Genomic DNA, 19,197 nt, shown 5'->3' with positions numbered 1-19,197 from the left:
ATAACTTTTTGGTAAAAACTCAACTCGTCGTGTTTGGAGGACAAAGAATGCTGAGTTGCATCCAAAGAACACCATACCTACTGTGAAGCATGGGGGTGGAAACATCATGCTTTGGGGCTGTTTTTCTGCAAAGGGACCAGGACGACTGATCCGTGTAAAGGAAAGAATGAATGGGGCCATGTATCGTGAGATTTTGAGTGAAAACCTCCTTCCATCAGCAAGGGCATTGAAGATGAAACGTGGCTGGGTCTTTCAGCATGACAATGATCCCAAACACACCGCCCGGGCAACGAAGGAGTGGCTTCGTAAGAAGCATTTCAAGGTCCTGGAGTGGCCTAGCCAGTCTCCAGATCTCAACCCCATAGAAAATCTTTGGAGGGAGTTGAAAGTCCGTGTTGCCCAGCGACAGCCCCAAAACATCACTGCTCTAGAGGAGATCTGCATGGAGGAATGGGCCAAAATACCAGCAACAGTGTGTGAAAACCTTGTGAAGACTTACAGAAAACGTTTGACCTGTGTCATTGCCAACAAAGGGTATATAACAAAGTATTGAGAAACTTTTGTTATTGACCAAATACTTATTTTCCACCATAATTTGCAAATAAATTCATTAAAAATCCTACAATGTGATTTTCAGGATTTTTTTTCTTCTCATTTTGTCTGTCATAGTTGACATGTACCTATGATGAAAATTACAGGCCTCTCTCATCTTTTTAAGTGGGAGAACTTGCACAATTGGTGGCTGACTAAATACTTTTTTTCCCCACTGTAAAATCAGTCAATTGAAATAAATTCATTAGGCCCTAATCTATGGATTTCACATGATTGGGAATATAGATTGTGACGTCACGAGAGGCTACACAGCTTTCAGCGGGATTGCTCAAGTAGTGCAAGGAGACAAGGTTCAAACAAAACAAGGATTTTATTATAGGTCTTGGGAAATTAACGAAAATATAACAAAATTCTGTTCTCTTGTGGCTCTTTAAGGGTTAACAGTTCAGGGATGTCTCTTCCACATCCAAAATCATAATTCTCACTCGCTCAGATAACTTTTCCCCAGCCTTACTGTAGTCCACGTTGCAGCTAGTGGCCAACCCAGCAAAAAGTCCTTCCAAATGTCTCTCACGTATTTCCACAGGTGCATATATCCAAAGGTGAGTATTTCCCAAAGGTAAGTATCTCCAAATCCTTATATTCCTCATGGAAGTGGACTTGCAGCACTCTTGTCCTCCAGAGAGCCCAGGTTGGAGACTGTGTCTCTTCACCCCCACACACTCCCTCAGTGTGTCTCTTCCCCTTCCCCCACCTTCAGCTCATCAGCTCCTCATTTGTTTCAGCTGCGTGGGAAGATTGGCCATAGAGGGGTGGAGTTCCCGACCATACCAGCAGATGGAGCCATAGCTGTCTGGGTTTGCAGCCATCTCAGGGGGATGTAACGTCCCTCCAGGACACAGCCTCTCGTGACATCACACATCCCCCTCCTCGGGACCGACGTCCTCGTCGGGGTAAAGGCAGCGAAGAAGGCATCACGCCGGGAGAGGGCGTCCGCATTGCCGTGTTGCTTGCCAGCCTGCTCTCTCTTCAACTCCTCCACCTCTAGGACCAGGGACTCAGCCTCCTGTTGTCTCTCCTTGAGTTTCTTACTGAACGCATCAGCCTTGGCTTTAGCAGAGTTTAGCTTCTGTTGAGCAGCTTTCAGTTCCTTCTCTCTCTCTGCCTCCGCATTCTTCATCTTGTTCTCCAACACCTTGTACTTCTCCTCTGCCTTCTTCTGGACCTCCTTACTACTGCGCAGGGTCTCCTCACACTCTCGATGGTCCTGCGCAGCCTCTCCAGCTCCTCCTGTTGCTTATGGAAGGAGCTCTGTTGGAGTTTAGCCTGGAGGATATCTAACTCTTCTGTCTTCATGTCTAACTGTTGCTTTAACAAACGATACCTCTCAGCGGTCCCCTTCAGACCAGACAGTTCTTTGTCCAGATTCTGTAGCTCCGTCTCTGTGTCGGTCTGGGCACCTGCCATCCCTATCAGAGCCCGGGCGGGAGTGAGTAACTCGGAGGATTGCACCGGAGCCTTCCCAGGATGAGTCTTGCCTCTCCGTTTCCGGGTACTCGGGTTATCCTCTCCTGAGACTCTCTCCAGAGTGGGTAAAAGGCTGGGCAGTCTCGTCCAATTAGGACAGGGACGGGGAGGGAATCAACCACCCCCGCCGTCGTGTGTATGGTTCCCCGTGTGCTGGTCATTGTAAGTTCAGTAATGGGGTATTCTCTGGTGTCCCCATGGACACAGGAAACTGGGAGGACTTTCCCCGGGGTCAGACACGTTGGGCCCACCAAATCCTTACGCACCAGGGTGGCCCGGCTACCAGAATCCAGTAAGGCCTCCACATCATGGTGATTCACAGTTACCGGGCAGGTGGGGGGGTCGATCTGGGCCGCCATCTACGACTCCCAAGAGCGAGGCAAAACGGTGTGTGGGTGCTGAGCTGGAGGACTCCGCAGTGGGCATAGGTTCATCGGCTGGTTTCCCACACTGCCAGGAGATATGTCCCATCTCCCCCACACCGGTAACACTGTCGAGTTTCCCCCCTCCTGGTGTACTCTTCTTGGACCCGCCTGGTTTCTGGCTCCCCCTGGAGCCGGGATAAGTCCTGACGTGGCTGGGTTCGAGACCTTGGGGTCCTTTGGACGGGTTCTTCCCATTTGTGGTGGGGCCGCACTCCTGGGGTCTTTTCGGGAAGCATTCAGCATCTCCGCTGTGGCCTGGTACTTTTCCACAGCTTCCACGGTCAGATCAGCCGTGGTCAAGGCCTGTTGACTGATGAACCGTTTGCCTCATAAGGCAGGGCGCGTAGGTAACGATCCACCACAACGGCCTCCACCACCGCCGCTGCTGTATTCCTCTGCGGATCCAGCCATTTCCTTGCGATTCGGACAAGTTCATGCATCTGCGCCCGAGGAGGTTGGTCTGGTTGGAAGGTCCAGCTGTGAAAGCGCTGGGCCATACCAAACTTTGTGAGTCCATATCTGCTGAGGATCTCAGACTTCAGGGCATCATAGTCAGTAACCTGGTCAGGGCCCAGGTCCCGGACAGCATTCAGCGATTCCCCGGTTAGAAAGGGGGCTAACAGACCAACCCCACTGTTGCTTGGGCCAGGCTTCCCTAGTGGCCGTGGCCTCAAATGCATGCAGGTATGCCTCAATGTCATCGGTAGCTCCCATCTTAGATATAAAGTCACTTGCCTTTATTGGGCGGGTATTTTGGACAACCCTCTGTCTCTGCAACTGCAATTCCTCTGCCTTCAGAAGGTTGGCTTTCTTTTGCTCCTCCAAGAGAGCCACGTTTGCTTGCATCTGGGCTTGCTGGCCAGCAACAAGGGCTTTCAATATGTCCTCCATTTCAGTCGGTCGGGGAGCCTACGGCCAACTTGGAAAACTGGGTGATCAAACCTTCGGTATCCTCCTCTGACATGCACTATTAACGCTTGAGCGTGCCCGTATTCTCCACCATCTGTGACGTCACGAGAGGCTACACAGCTTTCAGCGGGATTGCTCAAGTAGTGCAAGGAGACAAGGTTCAAACAAAACAAGGATTTTATTATAGGTCTTGGGAAATTAACGAAAATATAACAAAATTCTGTTCTCTTGTGGCTCTTTAAGGGTTAACAGTTCAGGGATGTCTCTTCCACATCCAAAATCATAATTCTCACTCGCTCAGATAACTTTTCCCCAGCCTTACTGTAGTCCACGTTGCAGCTAGTGGCCAACCCAGCAAAAAGTCCTTCCAAATGTCTCTCACGTATTTCCACAGGTGCATATATCCAAAGGTGAGTATTTCCCAAAGGTAAGTATCTCCAAATCCTTATATTCCTCATGGAAGTGGACTTGCAGCACTCTTGTCCTCCAGAGAGCCCAGGTTGGAGACTGTGTCTCTTCACCCCCACACACTCCCTCAGTGTGTCTCTTCCCTTCCCCCACCTTCAGCTCATCAGCTCCTCATTTGTTTCAGCTGCGTGGGAAGATTGGCCATAGAGGGGTGGAGTTCCCGACCATACCAGCAGATGGAGCCATAGCTGTCTGGGTTTGCAGCCATCTCAGGGGGATGTAACGTCCCTCCAGGACACAGCCTCTCGTGACATCACAAGATATGCATCTGTTGGTCACAGATACCTTTAAAAAAAAGTAGGTGCGTGGATCAGAAAACCAGTCAGTATCTGGGGTGACCACCATTTGTCTCATGCAGCGTGACACATTTCCTTCACATAGAGTTGATCAGGCTGTTGATTGTGGCCTGTGGAATGTTGTCCCGCTCCTCTTCAATGGCTGTGTCCGAAGTTGCTGGATATTGGTGGGAACTGGAGCAAGCTGTCGTACACGTCGATCCAGAGCATCCCAAACATGCTCAATGGGTGACATGTCTGGTGAGAAATGTTCAGCTTCCAGGAATTGTGTACAGATCCTTGCGACATGGATTATCATGCTGAAACATATATCTCTGTGCATTCAAATTACCATTGATAAAATGCAATTGTGTTAGTTGTCCGTAGCTTATGCCTGCCCATACCATAACCCCACCGCCACCATGGGGCACTCTGTTCACAATGTTGACATCAGCAAACCACTCACCCACACGACATCATACACATGGTCTGCGGTTGTGAGGCCGGTTGGACGTACTGACAAATTCTCTAAATCAACATTGGAGGCTATGATAGAGAAATTAACATTCAATTCTCTGGCAACAGCTCTGGTGGACGTTCCTGCAGTCAGCATGCCAATTGCACTCTCCCTCAAAACTTGAGACATCTGTGGCATTGTGTTGTGTGATGACAACTGCACATTTTAGAGTGGCCTTTTACTGTCCCCAGCACAAGGTGCACCTGTGTAAAATAATGCTGTTTAATTAGCTTCTTGATATGCCACACCTGTCAGGTGGATGGATTATCTTGGCAAAGGAGAAATGCTCACTAACAGGGATGTAAACAAATTTGTGCCCAAAATGTGAGAGAAATAAGCTTTTTGTGCATATGAAACATTTCTGCCCTCATTTATTTCAGCTCATGAAACATGGAACCAACACTTTACATGTTGCGTTTATATTTTGTTCAGTATATATCAGTAGACTCGTACCAACTTAAGCATTACGAAACGTCTATTCAATCAAATAAACCTCACGTAGCAAATAAGCCATTCATTTTTTTGTTGACCAAATTCAACACTCTCTCATTGACCTCCATACAAAAACTCCTTGCTTGGTGGGCGAAAAAAACGCCACCTGTTGGAGGAAGAGAGATTTTCTGCGGAGTTGGACCTCTCTTCCTCTTCCTCTCGTGTACAACCCACTGAGCAACCATTGGCCGATTCTGTTGTAAAATGTTTCTTAAACGGAAGCAAACAGAACGGAATGGGGCGGGACCTACCTGCATTTATCCAATAGAAAACTAAATTTTTTGTTAGAAAACGAAATTGTTTTGATTAATGAGTGCTAATGAATGTGTAACGTTGTTAGCATCTTTCACATGCATCAAGAGCTGGATTTTGGAATAACAATGTATAATTTGCTAACGAACGTTACATTGAAGAATCCTTTGATTGCCGGTGGGTATTTGTTAGGACATCAGCACTGTCAACTTACCTTGCTAGCTAGCAGTAACATTGGTTAACGTTACCTTATCTTGATGATAACTAACGTTAGCTAGCCAGCCACATCGTCAATAACGTCAACATAAACTAGCCAGCGAGACATCTACCTACATAGTATAGTAATGGAAGCAAATGTACCGGTGAGATTGTGACCTTATCAGGTGCAATTGCAAAACGTCGATGAATTAACGAACAGAGTAATCTGAACAGAGTAATCTGAACAGGGAGGCCATATCTGATAGCTAGCTACTGTAGATCAGCATCACTTGCTAGCTCATTTGTTAGCTATCCCAGACTGTCTGCCTGCTAGCCGGCTAGCTAGCTAACAGTTACAACATCGTATCAGCTGATGATGCCCACGGAAAATTGTTAGCTACGCTGTTATTAACATACAGTACTGACAATCTTTGAGAAACATACTGGTGTTTATGTACTAGTAGTTAGCTAAGTTAGCCTATTGCTCAGTAGAAAAATCTGAATTGTCAAGAATCAGTTTTCACGGTTCTCACCAATAATAAGCTAGTTCACGTTAACTAGCTAGATAAGTAGCCTACTGGAGGAAATTATACATTAATACATAAGTAGTTCAATTTTTTTTCTGTGGTTTCTTTTTGGCAGGTGATGGTAACCCAAGACAACATGAGATAAGAAACGACTGATCAAGCTAACGTTATTGTCTGCCCTTGAGAGAATATCGGGAATCCTCTTAGTAGAAACATTTTTTCCTAACAGACTGGAAATATGCAAACCTAGCTACCTGGCAATACATCTTCCTGATGGGGTGTAGTGCTACTTCTGTGTACCACAGTAATACAGTACTACCTTGACATTCAGGATTCATAGCTTAGGCCTACTTGTGTTGATCAGATCATCACTCAATATAACATTTACATTTGCATCAGTAGTCTAGCAACTGCTCCACCATTTTGGGGGTTCAGTCAAACATTACTGTATTTCACACATTTCTGACTGAGGGTTAGTAAAGTCAGCTTTCTGTCAAGATGTTTTCCGCTCTGAAGAAGCTAGTTGGTTCTGAATCAGGCCAGCCGAGGGACAAGAGCATCCCTGCTGGTATGCAGTCCATGAACCATAGTTTACAGAGACGTTTTGCCAAAGGAGTACAGTACAACAGTAAGTTATGCATATTTTTTATGCTGATAGCAATATATATGATATAATATAGGTTACTGTACATGTATTAAGACGTAGGCTAGTCATACTTTGTTTTGTTATTTCTCCCAAGTGAAAATAGTTATCCGTGGAGACAGAAATACTGGAAAGAGCACTCTATGGCATCGACTGCAAGGAAAGAAATTCACAGATGACTACATCCCCACTCAAGAGATCCAGGCAACCAGCATCCATTGGAACTACAAAAGTAAGAGAACTGGGCTCCTACACTTTACTTGCACACTTTGATCAATGTTTTAGTCCTATGTTTTTTACTTACTCCAGGCTAAAACCTATCTCAAATTCTGCCAACACATTGTCAATGTATACTTATGATGTACTTTTCCTGCTTCTGCAACTGTAATTCACTTCAGTTGAACATGGCACATATAAAGGTAAATAATATCCAGGTAAGCCTACTAGGTTTGAGAAATAGTATTGCATAGTTAGCTAGATCAATAGCTTTGCCTACAAGTGTTTTGTGGGATAGTGAAAACACAAACTCTCTAGTGTACACCCAGACCACAGTAGGCCTATTCCCTCAAACAGTTTCCCTCCTCAGACCGTGTGATTAATAAAGAGGCCCATGGGTAATGATGCAATTTGTCCTGTAGTACAGAAACAACTTTGTCCAGCTTGCCTTTCCCAGCTATCATATGTGCGCACAGAGCCTTGGGACACATACTAGTAGTTTGAGCTTTAGTATGTGAGGCTTTGTCAGTTGTGATTCTTATTGAGATGACTGTTTCTCTGTATCTCTCAGCCACTGATGACGTGGTCAAGGTGGAGGTGTGGGATGTGGTGGATAAAGGTGAGTGTGATGACTTTGTTGGGCTGGGTGAATGTATGTGACCTACATGAGTCATTCAGTTGATATCTACAGTTTCTACTGCTGTATTAGAAGTGTCCGTGTATTTTGTATTATCCCATTGTCCATCCGTACAGTTACAATTTTTTTGTTCAGAAATGTTTATACATGCCTAAGTCTTGGTTCTGTGGATTTTTTTTTCTCCTCAGAATATTAATGTTGTTTTTCTTGCTCCTCTTTTTTTCACTTGCCTCAGGCCAAAAATACCCTCTCCCTGAGGGTGTAGGTGAGAGTCACTGTGTGCACTGATGTAGGATCTTAATTTGATCACCCTGTTGCAGGAGAACTTTCCTGCAATGCAAAAACGTATAGTGTGTTTAAGGTTTAAAAATGCTTCTGAAGTTTGTAATTTCCACTTTGAAATGTCAAACTTGATTTTCCCTTACGAAAAATCTATCAACCCCTACAAAAATTTCCATTAATTTTAATCCACGTAAAATTCACATTTCCTGTTGCTGCAGGATTATTTTCCTGCTGTAGCAAACTGGCTCAAATTAAGATCCTACATCTGTAGTTCCTAGAAGTTAGTTGCTTGTGTGCACTGGGTTTGTCCCTCTTGTGCTTCTGTTTTATCTGAATGCAAACACAGTGAAGGTTGGTCGTTGCTTAGTTTGCAGTGTGGCTGAAATAAAAAGATTGCTGATTGCTTGCTAGAAAATGACTGTTTGACTACTTTGTGTGCTATAACCTGGAGCTACAGTCAAGAAAGGTTTGACTATCTCTTTTTAAAAGAAGATAATTGAGTACGTGTTTGCCAATAAGAACATAAAAAGAGCTTTTCTGCTTCTGTCAATACTGTATTTGTTGCACTTAGCTAACGGTAAAGTTAGAAGTAAAGGGATTCACGTTTTTGTGTTTTAAAATAAATGCCATGTGTAATCATACTGTATTGGGGAGAACAAGTATTTGATACACTGCCGATTTTGCAGGTTTTCCTACTTACAAAGCATGTAGAGGTCTGTAATTTTTATCATAGGTACACTTCAACTGTGAGAGACGGAATCTAAAACAAAAATCCAGAAAATCACATTGTATGATTTTTAAGTAATTAATCTGCATTTTATTGCATGACATAAGTATTTGATCACCTACCAACCAGTAAGAATTCTGGCTCTCACAGACCTGTTAGTTTTTCTTTAAGAAGACCTCCTGTTCTCCACTCATTACCTGTATTAACTGCACCTGTTTGAACTCGTTACCTGTATAAAAGACACCTGTCCACACACTCAATCAAACAGACTCCAACCTCTCCACAATGGCCAAGACCAGAGAGCTGTGTAAGGACATCAGGGATAAAATTGTAGACCTGCACAAGGCTGGGATGGGCTACAGGACAATAGGCAAGCAACTTGGTGAGAAGGCAACAACTGTTGGCGCAATTATTCGAAAATGGAAGAAGTTCAAGATGACGGTCAATCACCCTCGGTCTGGGGCTCCATGCAAGATCTCACCTCGTGGGGCATCACTGATCATGAGGAAGGTGAGGGATCAGCCCAGAACTACACGGCAGGACCTGGTCAATGACCTGAAGAGAGCTTGGACCACAGTCTCAAAGAAAACCATTAGTAACACACTACGCCGTTATGGATTAAAATCCTGCAGCGAACGCAAGGTCCCCCTGCTCAAGCCAGCGCATGTCCAGGCCCGTCTGAAGTTTGCCAATGACCATCTGGATGATCCAGAGGAGGAATGGGAGAAGGTCATGTGGTCTGATGATACAAAAATAGAGCTTTTTGGTCTAAACTCCACTCGCTGTGTTTGGAGGAAGAAGAAGGATGAGTACAACCCCAAGAACACCATCCCAACCGTGAAGCATGGAGGTGGAAACATCATTCTTTGGGGATGCTTTTCTGCAAAGGGGACAGGACGACTGCACCGTATTGAGGGGAGGATGGATGGGGCCATGTATCGCGAGATCTTGGCCAACAACCTCCTTCCCTCAGTAAGAGCATTGAAGATGGGTCGTGGCTGGGTCTTCCAGCATGACAACGACCCGAAACACACAGCCAGGGCAACTAAGGAGTGGCTCCGTAAGAAGCATCCCAAGGTCCTGGAGTGGCCAAGCCAGTCTCCATACCTGAACCCAATAGAACATCTTTGGAGGGAGCTGAAAGTCCGTATTGCCCAGCGACAGCCCCGAAACCTGAAGGATCTGGAGAAGGTCTGTATGGAGCAGTGGGCCAAAATCCCTGCTGCAGTGTGTGCAAACCTGGTCAAGACCTACAGGAAACGTATGATCTCTGTAATTGCAAACAAAGGTTTCTGTACCAAATATTAAGTTCTGCTTTTCTGATGTATCAAATACTTATGTCATGCAATAAATGCAAATTAATTACTTAAAATCATACAATGTGATTTTCTGGATTTTTGTTTTAGATTCCGTCTCTCACAGTTGAAGTGTACCTATGATAAAAATGACAGACCTCTACATGCTTTGTAAGTAGGAAAACCTGCAAAATCGGCAAAATGTATCAAATACTTGTTGTCCCCACTGTATATGGCTCATAGAAATAGAATCACTAGAACCGGAATAGTCCCTCAGACCTTATTACAGACTCATTGATTTGGATGAGGATGCCCGTTCGAGTGATTTTATTTCTATGACATTGCTTTCTCACATTGTTACGCTTGACGGCAATAGTTCAATGTAATGTCTAGTTTTATGTTCTGAATTGCAGCTTCTTGACATTCTGCTTTCCCACAGGCCGAGGTAAAAAGCGAGGGGACACTTTGAAAGTGGAGAATGAACCCCAAGAGGTGATTATCACAATAGATATTTTGCCCTTTATTTGGCTCATCTAACAAGTCCCACTGGGGAGCTTTTTTGTATAGTAGCTAGTAAGCGGTAAACAAAGGTCACATTGTCATAAGACTCATTTAATGTTCAATTATCTAAATAATAACGTTTGATTTGTTGCAGTCTGACGAGGTGGCCTTGGATGCAGAGTTCCTCGATGTTTACAAGAACTGCAACGGTGTGATCATGATGTTTGACATCACCAAGCAATGGTCAGAGTCTGTGTTGTGTGTTATAGAACAGTCCAATACATTAGTTACAAGGTTTACATTACATTTTTAAAATGGCAGATATTCAAGTACAATTTAGGAGACCATAGGGCCCTGGTGAAAAGTAGTGCACTACATAGGCCATAGGGTGACATTTGGGACATAACATGGTTCAATTAATAAATCAATGAACTCTAATGAAACATTAGGTCTCAGTAAGCCTGTGTGTGGCCATAAACCACTTAGCCCACAGTGGCTGGCTGGCATCTGACTCTGCTTAGCTTCAAAGTCAGAACAATGTGAAACAGATTACCATTGTATTCACTTTGAACTTGGCCAAGTATGGGGAGACATACATATTTGTAATTCCTCACATATGGAGAAACAATAGCTATACGTTTGTTTTATTCTTTTTTTATGTCGTTGCAGGACATTCAACTACATCCTGAGAGAGCTACCCAAAGTACCCACTCATGTTCCAGTGTGTGTCCTAGGTAACCACAGGGACATGGGTGACCACCGTGTCATCCTACCTGATGACATCCGCCTGGTTATCGCTAATCTGAATAGGTAGTTAACTGAACTCCCTGTTTTAGTTTTGTTAGGGTTGCAAACATTTTCTGGCCATAATGTCCTAGTTTTCCTGAAATCAGGAGGGAAATATAAACAAAATCGTGAATCCCCCAACCAAGATTTCTGGAGAAATTGGGGAATGTTGCTTACATTTTGCAACAATTACTAGTAGTCATAAGCTGATCAATGTGTCTGTATACTTGACTGATGGTTTCTTGCAGACCCATGGGTTCCTCCTATATTCACTACGCTGAAGCCTCTATGAAGAATGGATTTGGCTTGAAATATTTACACCGATTTTTCAACATCCCTTTCCTGCAACTTCAGGTTAGTTCTAGCTTTGACTACATTGTATTGTGAAATATATACCTTTGCTATGGTCATAACCATCTGGAGTCATGAAATCAGATCAGAAATACCGCAGGCACAGACTAAGTACTACCCACTCCCTATGAAAGGGTTTCTGAGAGTGCTTGTGAAAGGAGTATTAGTGCTCTGGTTCATAGTCAGTCATTCCATGCCCTCTCTGTTGATCTCTACAGAGGGAGACTCTCTTACGGCAGCTCGAGACCAACCAGTTAGACATGGACGCCACTCTGGAGGAGCTCTGCGTGCAACAGGAGACTGAGGATCAAAACTATGAAATGTAATGTGATATTTTCACTCTGTATCAGTTTGTTTGGCATGTTCAGTGATATTATCACTCTGTGTATCAGTTTTTGGCATGTACACTGATTTTCACACAGTATATCGGTGTATTTGTGTTTATAGCAGTGTATTTGTGTTCATCTTTAACACTTATAGCAGAGTTTTGAGATGTTTCTTTCTTTATTGATGCAGCACCGATTTTACCAATACTAACAACACGGCACCCATTGTTTTGCAGTTTCTTGGAGAACATGGAGACCCGCAATAAAGGCTATGGTTCACCTTGTCCAGCCAATGGTCAGAGCCCTTCCTCGGGCTCCCAATCCCCCATCGTCCCTCCAAGTGGGGCCTCCACTGGCAGCTCTAGCCCTGGGACCCCTCAGCAGCCACCCATCCCTGGCCAGGTCCCCAGCCTGCAGTCTCCCTCGCCTTCTCCTCCGCCTCCTGCCCTGCCAGCCGGGATGGTTTCCCCCACCGCTGAGCCTCAGTCCCCCACTCTGACGCAGGCTCAGAGTCCTGATCATACTGGACCGTCACCATCTCCCCCGACCCCTGCCCAAGCCCTGCCTCCTCAGAAACGTGGCCTCATCTCACGTCTCTTTGGCTCCGCCCCTGCCCCAGAAGCACCTGCAGCCATGCCAGGTAAGTCTGGTCGATGTGTCAGTGTTCAACTATTTCCATAACAAAGACACACTTCACAGACGAACGGACAGAAGCAGTGAGTGGCCGCGGAATGTTAGCGATCACCTGTATAGTGTGGGAATTCAACATGTAGAATCGTCTGGAAATTAACAGAAAATAACGACCAATGTTCTGTTAAATGGCGATAGGACGGCCAACCACTGCTTTTAATCGTTTGTCGTCAGTGTGTTTTGTCTAATATTGTATCCTAAAAGCCCGGGAAAGGACTAGGTTATGCATGTTAAACCTGTGTGTATTAGACTAGGAAGTAGTCACAGGAAATCTTCGTGAATGATTGGATTTCTGTGAAGTATTTGTAAGGACCATTGCACTGCTTGGAACTGGAATCTCATCTGAGGGACAGGATTTTTTTAAAAACTGAATGAAGGAAAACGGCATGCTAGAACCTTCCATGTGGTAACCACCAGACTCTTTTTGGCAGTTTTACAGAACAACACTTTGTATTGAGGGAGGTAACTCATTGAACCTTTTAGCCCAATATAGTTTAGCAGGTTTTAAGCACTCTGTTTGCGCTCCAGGTTCTCCCCTAAATTGTGCTGGGTTGTTTTCATGTATTGTTGGTAAAAACATGGATTCTGGGATGAGTTATTACTATACAATATCAGTGTAAGTCTGTGGCGTTAAATAATAAAAGGATGCATCCCTAATGGCACCCTATTCCCTATATTTTGCAGGTCAAAAGTAGTGGACTATATAGGGAATAGGATTCCATTTGCACATCAAATGCTATTGTGATCTCTGTCTGCAGAGCCAGAGCCTGCCCCTGTGTGTCCTGCTAACGTTCAGAGTGTGGATGACTTTGTGCCAGACGAGGGTCTGGATAAAAGCTTCCTGGAGGACAGCCTCCCCTGTAAAGTCAAGGTCCCCCAGCCAGCACCTGCACTGGACAGTGACAGGTAAGCAGTAGCAGAGTGTGGATTCTTACTTTGACAGATGAGAACGTATCCCTGGCCATAGAAATAAGAATGAATAGATCGGGCTTGGAACCTCTAACCCTGGCAATTTGACTGGTAAACTGATAGGTACACTCGCAATTGCTTCCTGTTATTGTGATGTAATAATTTCCATGGTAATGTAAATGTTCATTCAAATGATGCTAACTCATGTGGCTCATGCAATGGAATATATTTTTTGTAATGTCATGTAAGTTTATTCAACAAATCATAGCACAGCTTGATGGGTACACTTCCTGCTTTTACTTCCTGCTTTGCTCCTATGGGTACACTTGCGATGGCCGCCAGTCCACCCATTATGCCATCATTGACTTGAATGGGGACACCCATTTTATTTATTCTTATTTCTATGTCCCTGGCTGTGTCTCAATTGGCACCCTATTCGCAAAGGGCTCTGGTAAAAATGTGTGCACTATATAGGGAATAGGGTGCCATTTGGGACGTAGAGCCTGTCTGTATTGCCACTAGTTATTTCCTTCCCTGCTGGAAAAAAAATGTATACTCTAAAGTTCACAGCACACAGTACCATCTGGAGGAAGCCATCTGTGGTGAGAGTTTTCAGATGGCTCTATTTACTCAACGCTTTCATTGAAATAGAATGTGAAAGAGAGGATTTAAGAATCACCAACAATGTTTTCGGTAGAGATGAGAGAACACTGGAATACATATATTTAAAAAGGAGAAGAACAAAACCTTTAGATGCTCTCTGTTGTTCCCTTGTGTGTCCCCAGTGATGGAGAGGACAGAGGGAACCCTATGGTGGCAGGTTATCAGGATGAACTGGACCCAGATGACAAAGAGCTGCCCCAGCCCAGCACCCTGGGCCTTCTCACCACTAAAGACTTCACCATGTCCAGCGATGAGGAGGAAGCACAGCCCGCACCACCACCAGCACCCGCTGTCACTCATGATGACCACCTCGACCTTGACAGTGAATCAGAGCTGAAAAGGTAAGCGGCAAATAAATGTCCATGTTAATGTAGTTTCATAAAGAGTAAACGTACGTTTTTAAGTCACTTTTTTTATTCTCTGTTTTAGGCCCTTCTCATCGTTCATATTTGTTAATGTAGTGTCATCTATAGTAATAATCAGTGCTTTGTAAGTGGTATTTTTGTTTTCCATTTTAGACCAGGCACTGAGTCCATAATGCCCCATGCCATGGAGCCTCAAGCTCCGGAGCCTTTGACTCCTGCTTCCCAGCTCTTGGAGAACACTGTCCTCTTGGAGGCAGAGCCAATCTCCCTCACCCCCCTCACCATGACCCCTACACCTGCAGTAGCCCTGGAGCAGCCAGGCCCCCAGCCAGGCCCACCCAGAGCGAAGAAGGGGGGAAGCCCTGGGGTGGAGGGTTCAGACTCTGACCCAGAGGCCCCTGTTGCTGAACAGATGCTTTCCTTCATCATGGATGATCCTGACTTTGAGTCTGAGGAGGAGGTGGTTATTCAGAAGATAACTAAGGTAGCTATGGCTAAATTATGTTATTTAGGGTTGTAGGCTACAATTCATGGTTAGATTGAGTAGTTGTCAACCTATAGAAATTATTTTCCTGGTAAAATATGCAGTGTTGCATTGTGAAATAATCAATACATTTTCAAGAAATTATCTGATTGGTAGTTTATATTAGGATACATGGTTAAAATGTAGCTCAGTTGGTAGAGCATGGCGCTTGCAACGCCAGGGTTGTGGGTTTGATTCCCACGGGGGGCCAGTATGAAAAATGTATACACTCACTAACTGTAAGTCGCTCTGGATAAGAGCGTCTGCTAAATGACTAAAATGTATATTGGTATATGTGATAGTTTGGACTTGTGGGATTTCATTCTTTCCTTCTGCATCCGTCCACAGGAGGTTTTCCCAGTCAGGGATGAAGTACTGTCTGATCTGGAGCTGTCAGATGATGACATCCTTCCAGCCGTGCTGATCCCTGAGCCTCTGAAGCCCACGCTGGTCCTGAAGTCCTCCTTTAAGAGCAAGAATGAGACAGACCTGTTTGGCTTGGGCTTCACGGAGGAGGCCCCCAGAGCCAAGGACAGCAGCGAGGACCTAGGTAGCAAGTCCACTACTACAAATCTACAGAGAACAGGGTCGTATTCATTAGTGCATATTGTATTAAAACGTTTTGCAACGGAAAAAGAAAACAAAACTGTCTTATTGGACAAGAGTTTAGGTAGTCCTTCCCTGTTTCAGTCCATTTTCTTCAGTTTGGTATCTAGTGAATATGACCCAGTACCATAGAATAGTACCATAGCACATGACCGAGAACAGTACCAAATCGTATCACATTATAAAACAAAATTGCATTGCATTTATTGCTCAAATTATATGAATTGCTTTTCAGAGAAGGAAAGCAAACACTCTTCAAAAGAAAAGAAGAAAAAGAAGAAGAAAAGCAAAGAGGTAAGAGTGTGGATGTCTTTTCAGATGGCTATCTTGTCAAGTGAAGTGGCGACTGTTTACTGTATACAGCATGGGTAGGCAACACTGGTCCTGGAGCTCCGTAGCCACTTCATGTTTTTGATGTAACCGACCTGGAAGACCAGGTGTGTTGAATTTAGGCAATCACTGAACTGATCAATTAGCTCAGTTGGTCAGGTGTGGTGCCTAGTTGGAACAAAATCCTGCAGTACCTGCGGCACTCCAGGAACAGGGTTGCCTGCCCCTGGTATACCGCATAGTAGACTTACATAAATTACAAATAAAATATCTGACATTCTGTGAAATGATTCTGCCTTTTTTCTTAGGAGGAGGAGAAGAGCAGCAGCAAGAAGAAGCATAAAAAGGACAAGAAAAAGGAGAAGGATGAGACAGGAACAGGAGATGACCAAGAGAAGAAAAAGAAGAAATCTCGGACCAAGAAAACCGGGGATGTGGATGACTTGGAGGATTTCTTGGCTGGAGGGGAGGGGTCAGCAAATCGAGAGGGCAGAGACTATGAAGAACTCTAGAACCCAAGTCCTCCTTTTTTGGAACTTGACTCTGAAGAGCTGCAGAACCCAATTTGTCGTTTGAAACCTTTTGGTTCCTAGAACCAGATTAATTTGTGCACAAGCAGCATCCGCAAGCCATAACCATTGTCGTGCTCACCCATTCCCAGGCAAAAACCTAGACTCTACGGTGGCTGTATGTTGCATTGATTTTATTTCCCATGAGCGCTATTGATCACACTCTTGACCTTTTGGATGAGATGAGAAACCGGAAGGAGACTTACACCCACTGTGGTGTAACACAAACGTTATGATCACTGCAGGGGAGCCACTAAGGAAAGATTTGACTTTTTTTTTTTTTTTTTGGGAACATTTAACCTAACATTTTTATTTGCTTACTGTTTTTTCTTTTTACTTTTAAAAGATGCCAACCTAAAGTGAACCACTCCAAAAGGCTAGGCAGGGCTAACTTGTTTTTGTCTGAATGTCCTCTATTTTCTATAAGAATTGCTTGAGAGCATGCTCCTGTTAAATGATGACTGATTGACAGTGTAGATATTACATAGTGGAGATATTCAAGGTAGATGGTCATATTTCACATATTGAAGATTTCCCTCCTACTTCGATCCACTGGTTTTGTTTCTCTGACTCAGTGATGTAATGGTTGTTGGAAGTTGTGCTGCTTTAATCTAAAGAAGTGCTATCTCTGTCTATTTGATAATACACTCCCTCCAACCCCCCACAATGGAACAGGTCCCCCAATGCACCATTTTACAGCTACATTGACCATAGTTTTATTTTCTCTACATCCCAAATGACACCCTGCACCCTATTCCCTATATAGGGTGGTACCCATAGGGCTATGATCAAAAGTAATGGACTATATAGGGAATAGGGTGCCATTTCAGACGCAGCCTTTGTGTCACTTTCTCTAGGGCATCAGTACACATTTTCAGTGTGTTTTCATTAGATGCCTTAAAAGGAAGTTACATACAAACACTAACCATGTGTTAAGTGCTCTTACTGTAAGTCAAACGAACTGCATCCAAACTGACAGGAAGTAGCATCAGACAGATGTCTGGTGCCTTCGATAGGTGAACTGTAACTGTATTTCACTCCACAACGTATCCTATACTATGTACTTTGAATTAGAGCCAGTACCACAACCTCGGCAGCCCAACAGACAATATATGGAAATGTTTGCTTTTATACAGAGCTGCTGCTTGGACATTGGATTGGAATCATGTTTTATATTGTCAAGACACTCTTAACAATTTATGAATAATTGCAAAAGTAATAAGCTGCTTACACAAATAATAAGGTAACACAAACAATTAATTGCTACTACATACATTTTCTGCATTTCAAGACTCCTATTCTAATTTTAACTAAGCATAACTGTTGTCTGTCTCGTTTTGAAGTTCCATTACCTTTGCTTCAGATGTTCATTTGAAAAATACTTTTTTTGCAATGGCTGTTTTTCTTGGAGATATTTCAAAGGCAGCCTACTAACATTGAATGCAGCTTTTTATGGCCTGAAACATGTCAACAACAGTAGTGCTTCATTAATACTAGTCTCATCAAAGTTATTTACCTTTACCAATTTTTTCTTATGAGGAAATACAAATGGGATTGATTCATATGTATGGTGTGGTTGTTTGTCATCTGGTTTGACTGAAATACAAGGTTTCTATTGCCTGCTCCAAATTTGTAGAGATTTCCCATGTGTTAGTATACTACAACAGGTTGACTAGTTGCATCACAAAAAGTAATGAGTAATTCCAATCTGTTTACATTGCAAAGACTACCATGCTATTCTGTAATGATGACAGACACCCATCAATTTCATTAAGAGCAGCATGCATTCATATGCATATCAGACAAGGAAATAAATGCAAGTGTTATTCAGGAATGATATACATTTTATTTCCACAATGTTACAAGGTATGTTTTTTAACTGACAACATACTTTTAGATGTGTTACATTCTTGTCAGTTTAGATTACAATTTTACTGGTCTGATATCAAATTGAAATGTCAAATTTATGTTTCAAAATCTGAAACTATGCATTGATCTTGAATACTGTGTGATCTGCTTCCTTGTTTATAGTTGTCATTGGGTTGTTCATAGCAAAATGCTAAAAGCACAGTTCCAATTGAGGCATGAGACTTAAGTTGTGCAATAACAAAATCATGTATAGAAAGGAACATTGATATATTTATTTTCATCCCATGAAATGTTTCCATATTCTCACTGGATGTGAACCTGTGTTTGGTTTGTCTAATAAATGCAAACTTATTTCTTCATAGATGGCGTTTTATTTTTACTGCTTTGAAAATAATGAACGCTATTGCAAACAACAACAAAACAAATATAATCAGCACTTAGCTCTTGTAACCACCAGGGAGCAGAGTAACTTTTCTTGACATTTAGTTATTCAGATGAAAGTGAAGTACAGTATAGGCTAGGTGTATATTAAAATAAAAACCAATTATCAAATTGCTTTAGATTCGAATAACTTAAAAGTTTGTAACTGTCGTATCGAGTGAGTGGTGGCAATTATTGCTGATAAACAAAGGAGTCCGCTCATACTGAATCCTTGATCATAAGTTTATTCAGATCACAAGCTTACAGCATAAGTTTACAGACTCGCGAGGTCTGGAGAGCAGTGTCCTCCAATTCTAATGGCTGCTCTGCCCTTTCTGTAGTCTAGC

The 19,197-nt window shown here is 43.5% G+C and overlaps 1 protein-coding gene across 4 annotated transcripts; it reads left to right on the top strand.

Moving 5' to 3' along the window:
• Nucleotides 1–5,450: 5,450 nt before the first annotated feature.
• Nucleotides 5,451–18,789, top strand: LOC121530686 (rab-like protein 6). Of its 4 annotated transcripts, XM_041835842.2 has the most exons (18): nucleotides 5,451–5,594; nucleotides 6,258–6,770; nucleotides 6,883–7,017; nucleotides 7,184–7,204; nucleotides 7,573–7,620; nucleotides 7,874–7,903; nucleotides 10,382–10,434; nucleotides 10,598–10,686; nucleotides 11,113–11,253; nucleotides 11,478–11,583; nucleotides 11,799–11,902; nucleotides 12,143–12,546; nucleotides 13,355–13,502; nucleotides 14,291–14,509; nucleotides 14,687–15,017; nucleotides 15,405–15,606; nucleotides 15,898–15,956; nucleotides 16,301–18,789. In XM_041835842.2, exons 2-18 carry the CDS (start codon nucleotides 6,641–6,643, stop codon nucleotides 16,502–16,504), a joined length of 2,424 nt encoding a protein of 807 aa, XP_041691776.1. In that variant the 5' UTR covers nucleotides 5,451–5,594; nucleotides 6,258–6,640; the 3' UTR covers nucleotides 16,505–18,789. The 4 variants fall into 4 exon arrangements, with proteins under 4 accessions (XP_041691776.1, XP_041691777.1, XP_041691778.1 ...); XM_041835843.2 differs by lacking the exon at nucleotides 7,184–7,204; XM_041835844.2 differs by lacking the exon at nucleotides 7,874–7,903.
• Nucleotides 18,790–19,197: the final 408 nt, after the last annotated feature.

Source organism: Coregonus clupeaformis, chromosome 18 (genome assembly GCF_020615455.1).
Source record: "Coregonus clupeaformis isolate EN_2021a chromosome 18, ASM2061545v1, whole genome shotgun sequence".
Lineage (NCBI taxonomy): Eukaryota > Metazoa > Chordata > Actinopteri > Salmoniformes > Salmonidae > Coregonus > Coregonus clupeaformis.
Note: the sequence above shows the minus strand (reverse complement) of the source record. Positions and strands in the feature narration are given on the sequence as shown.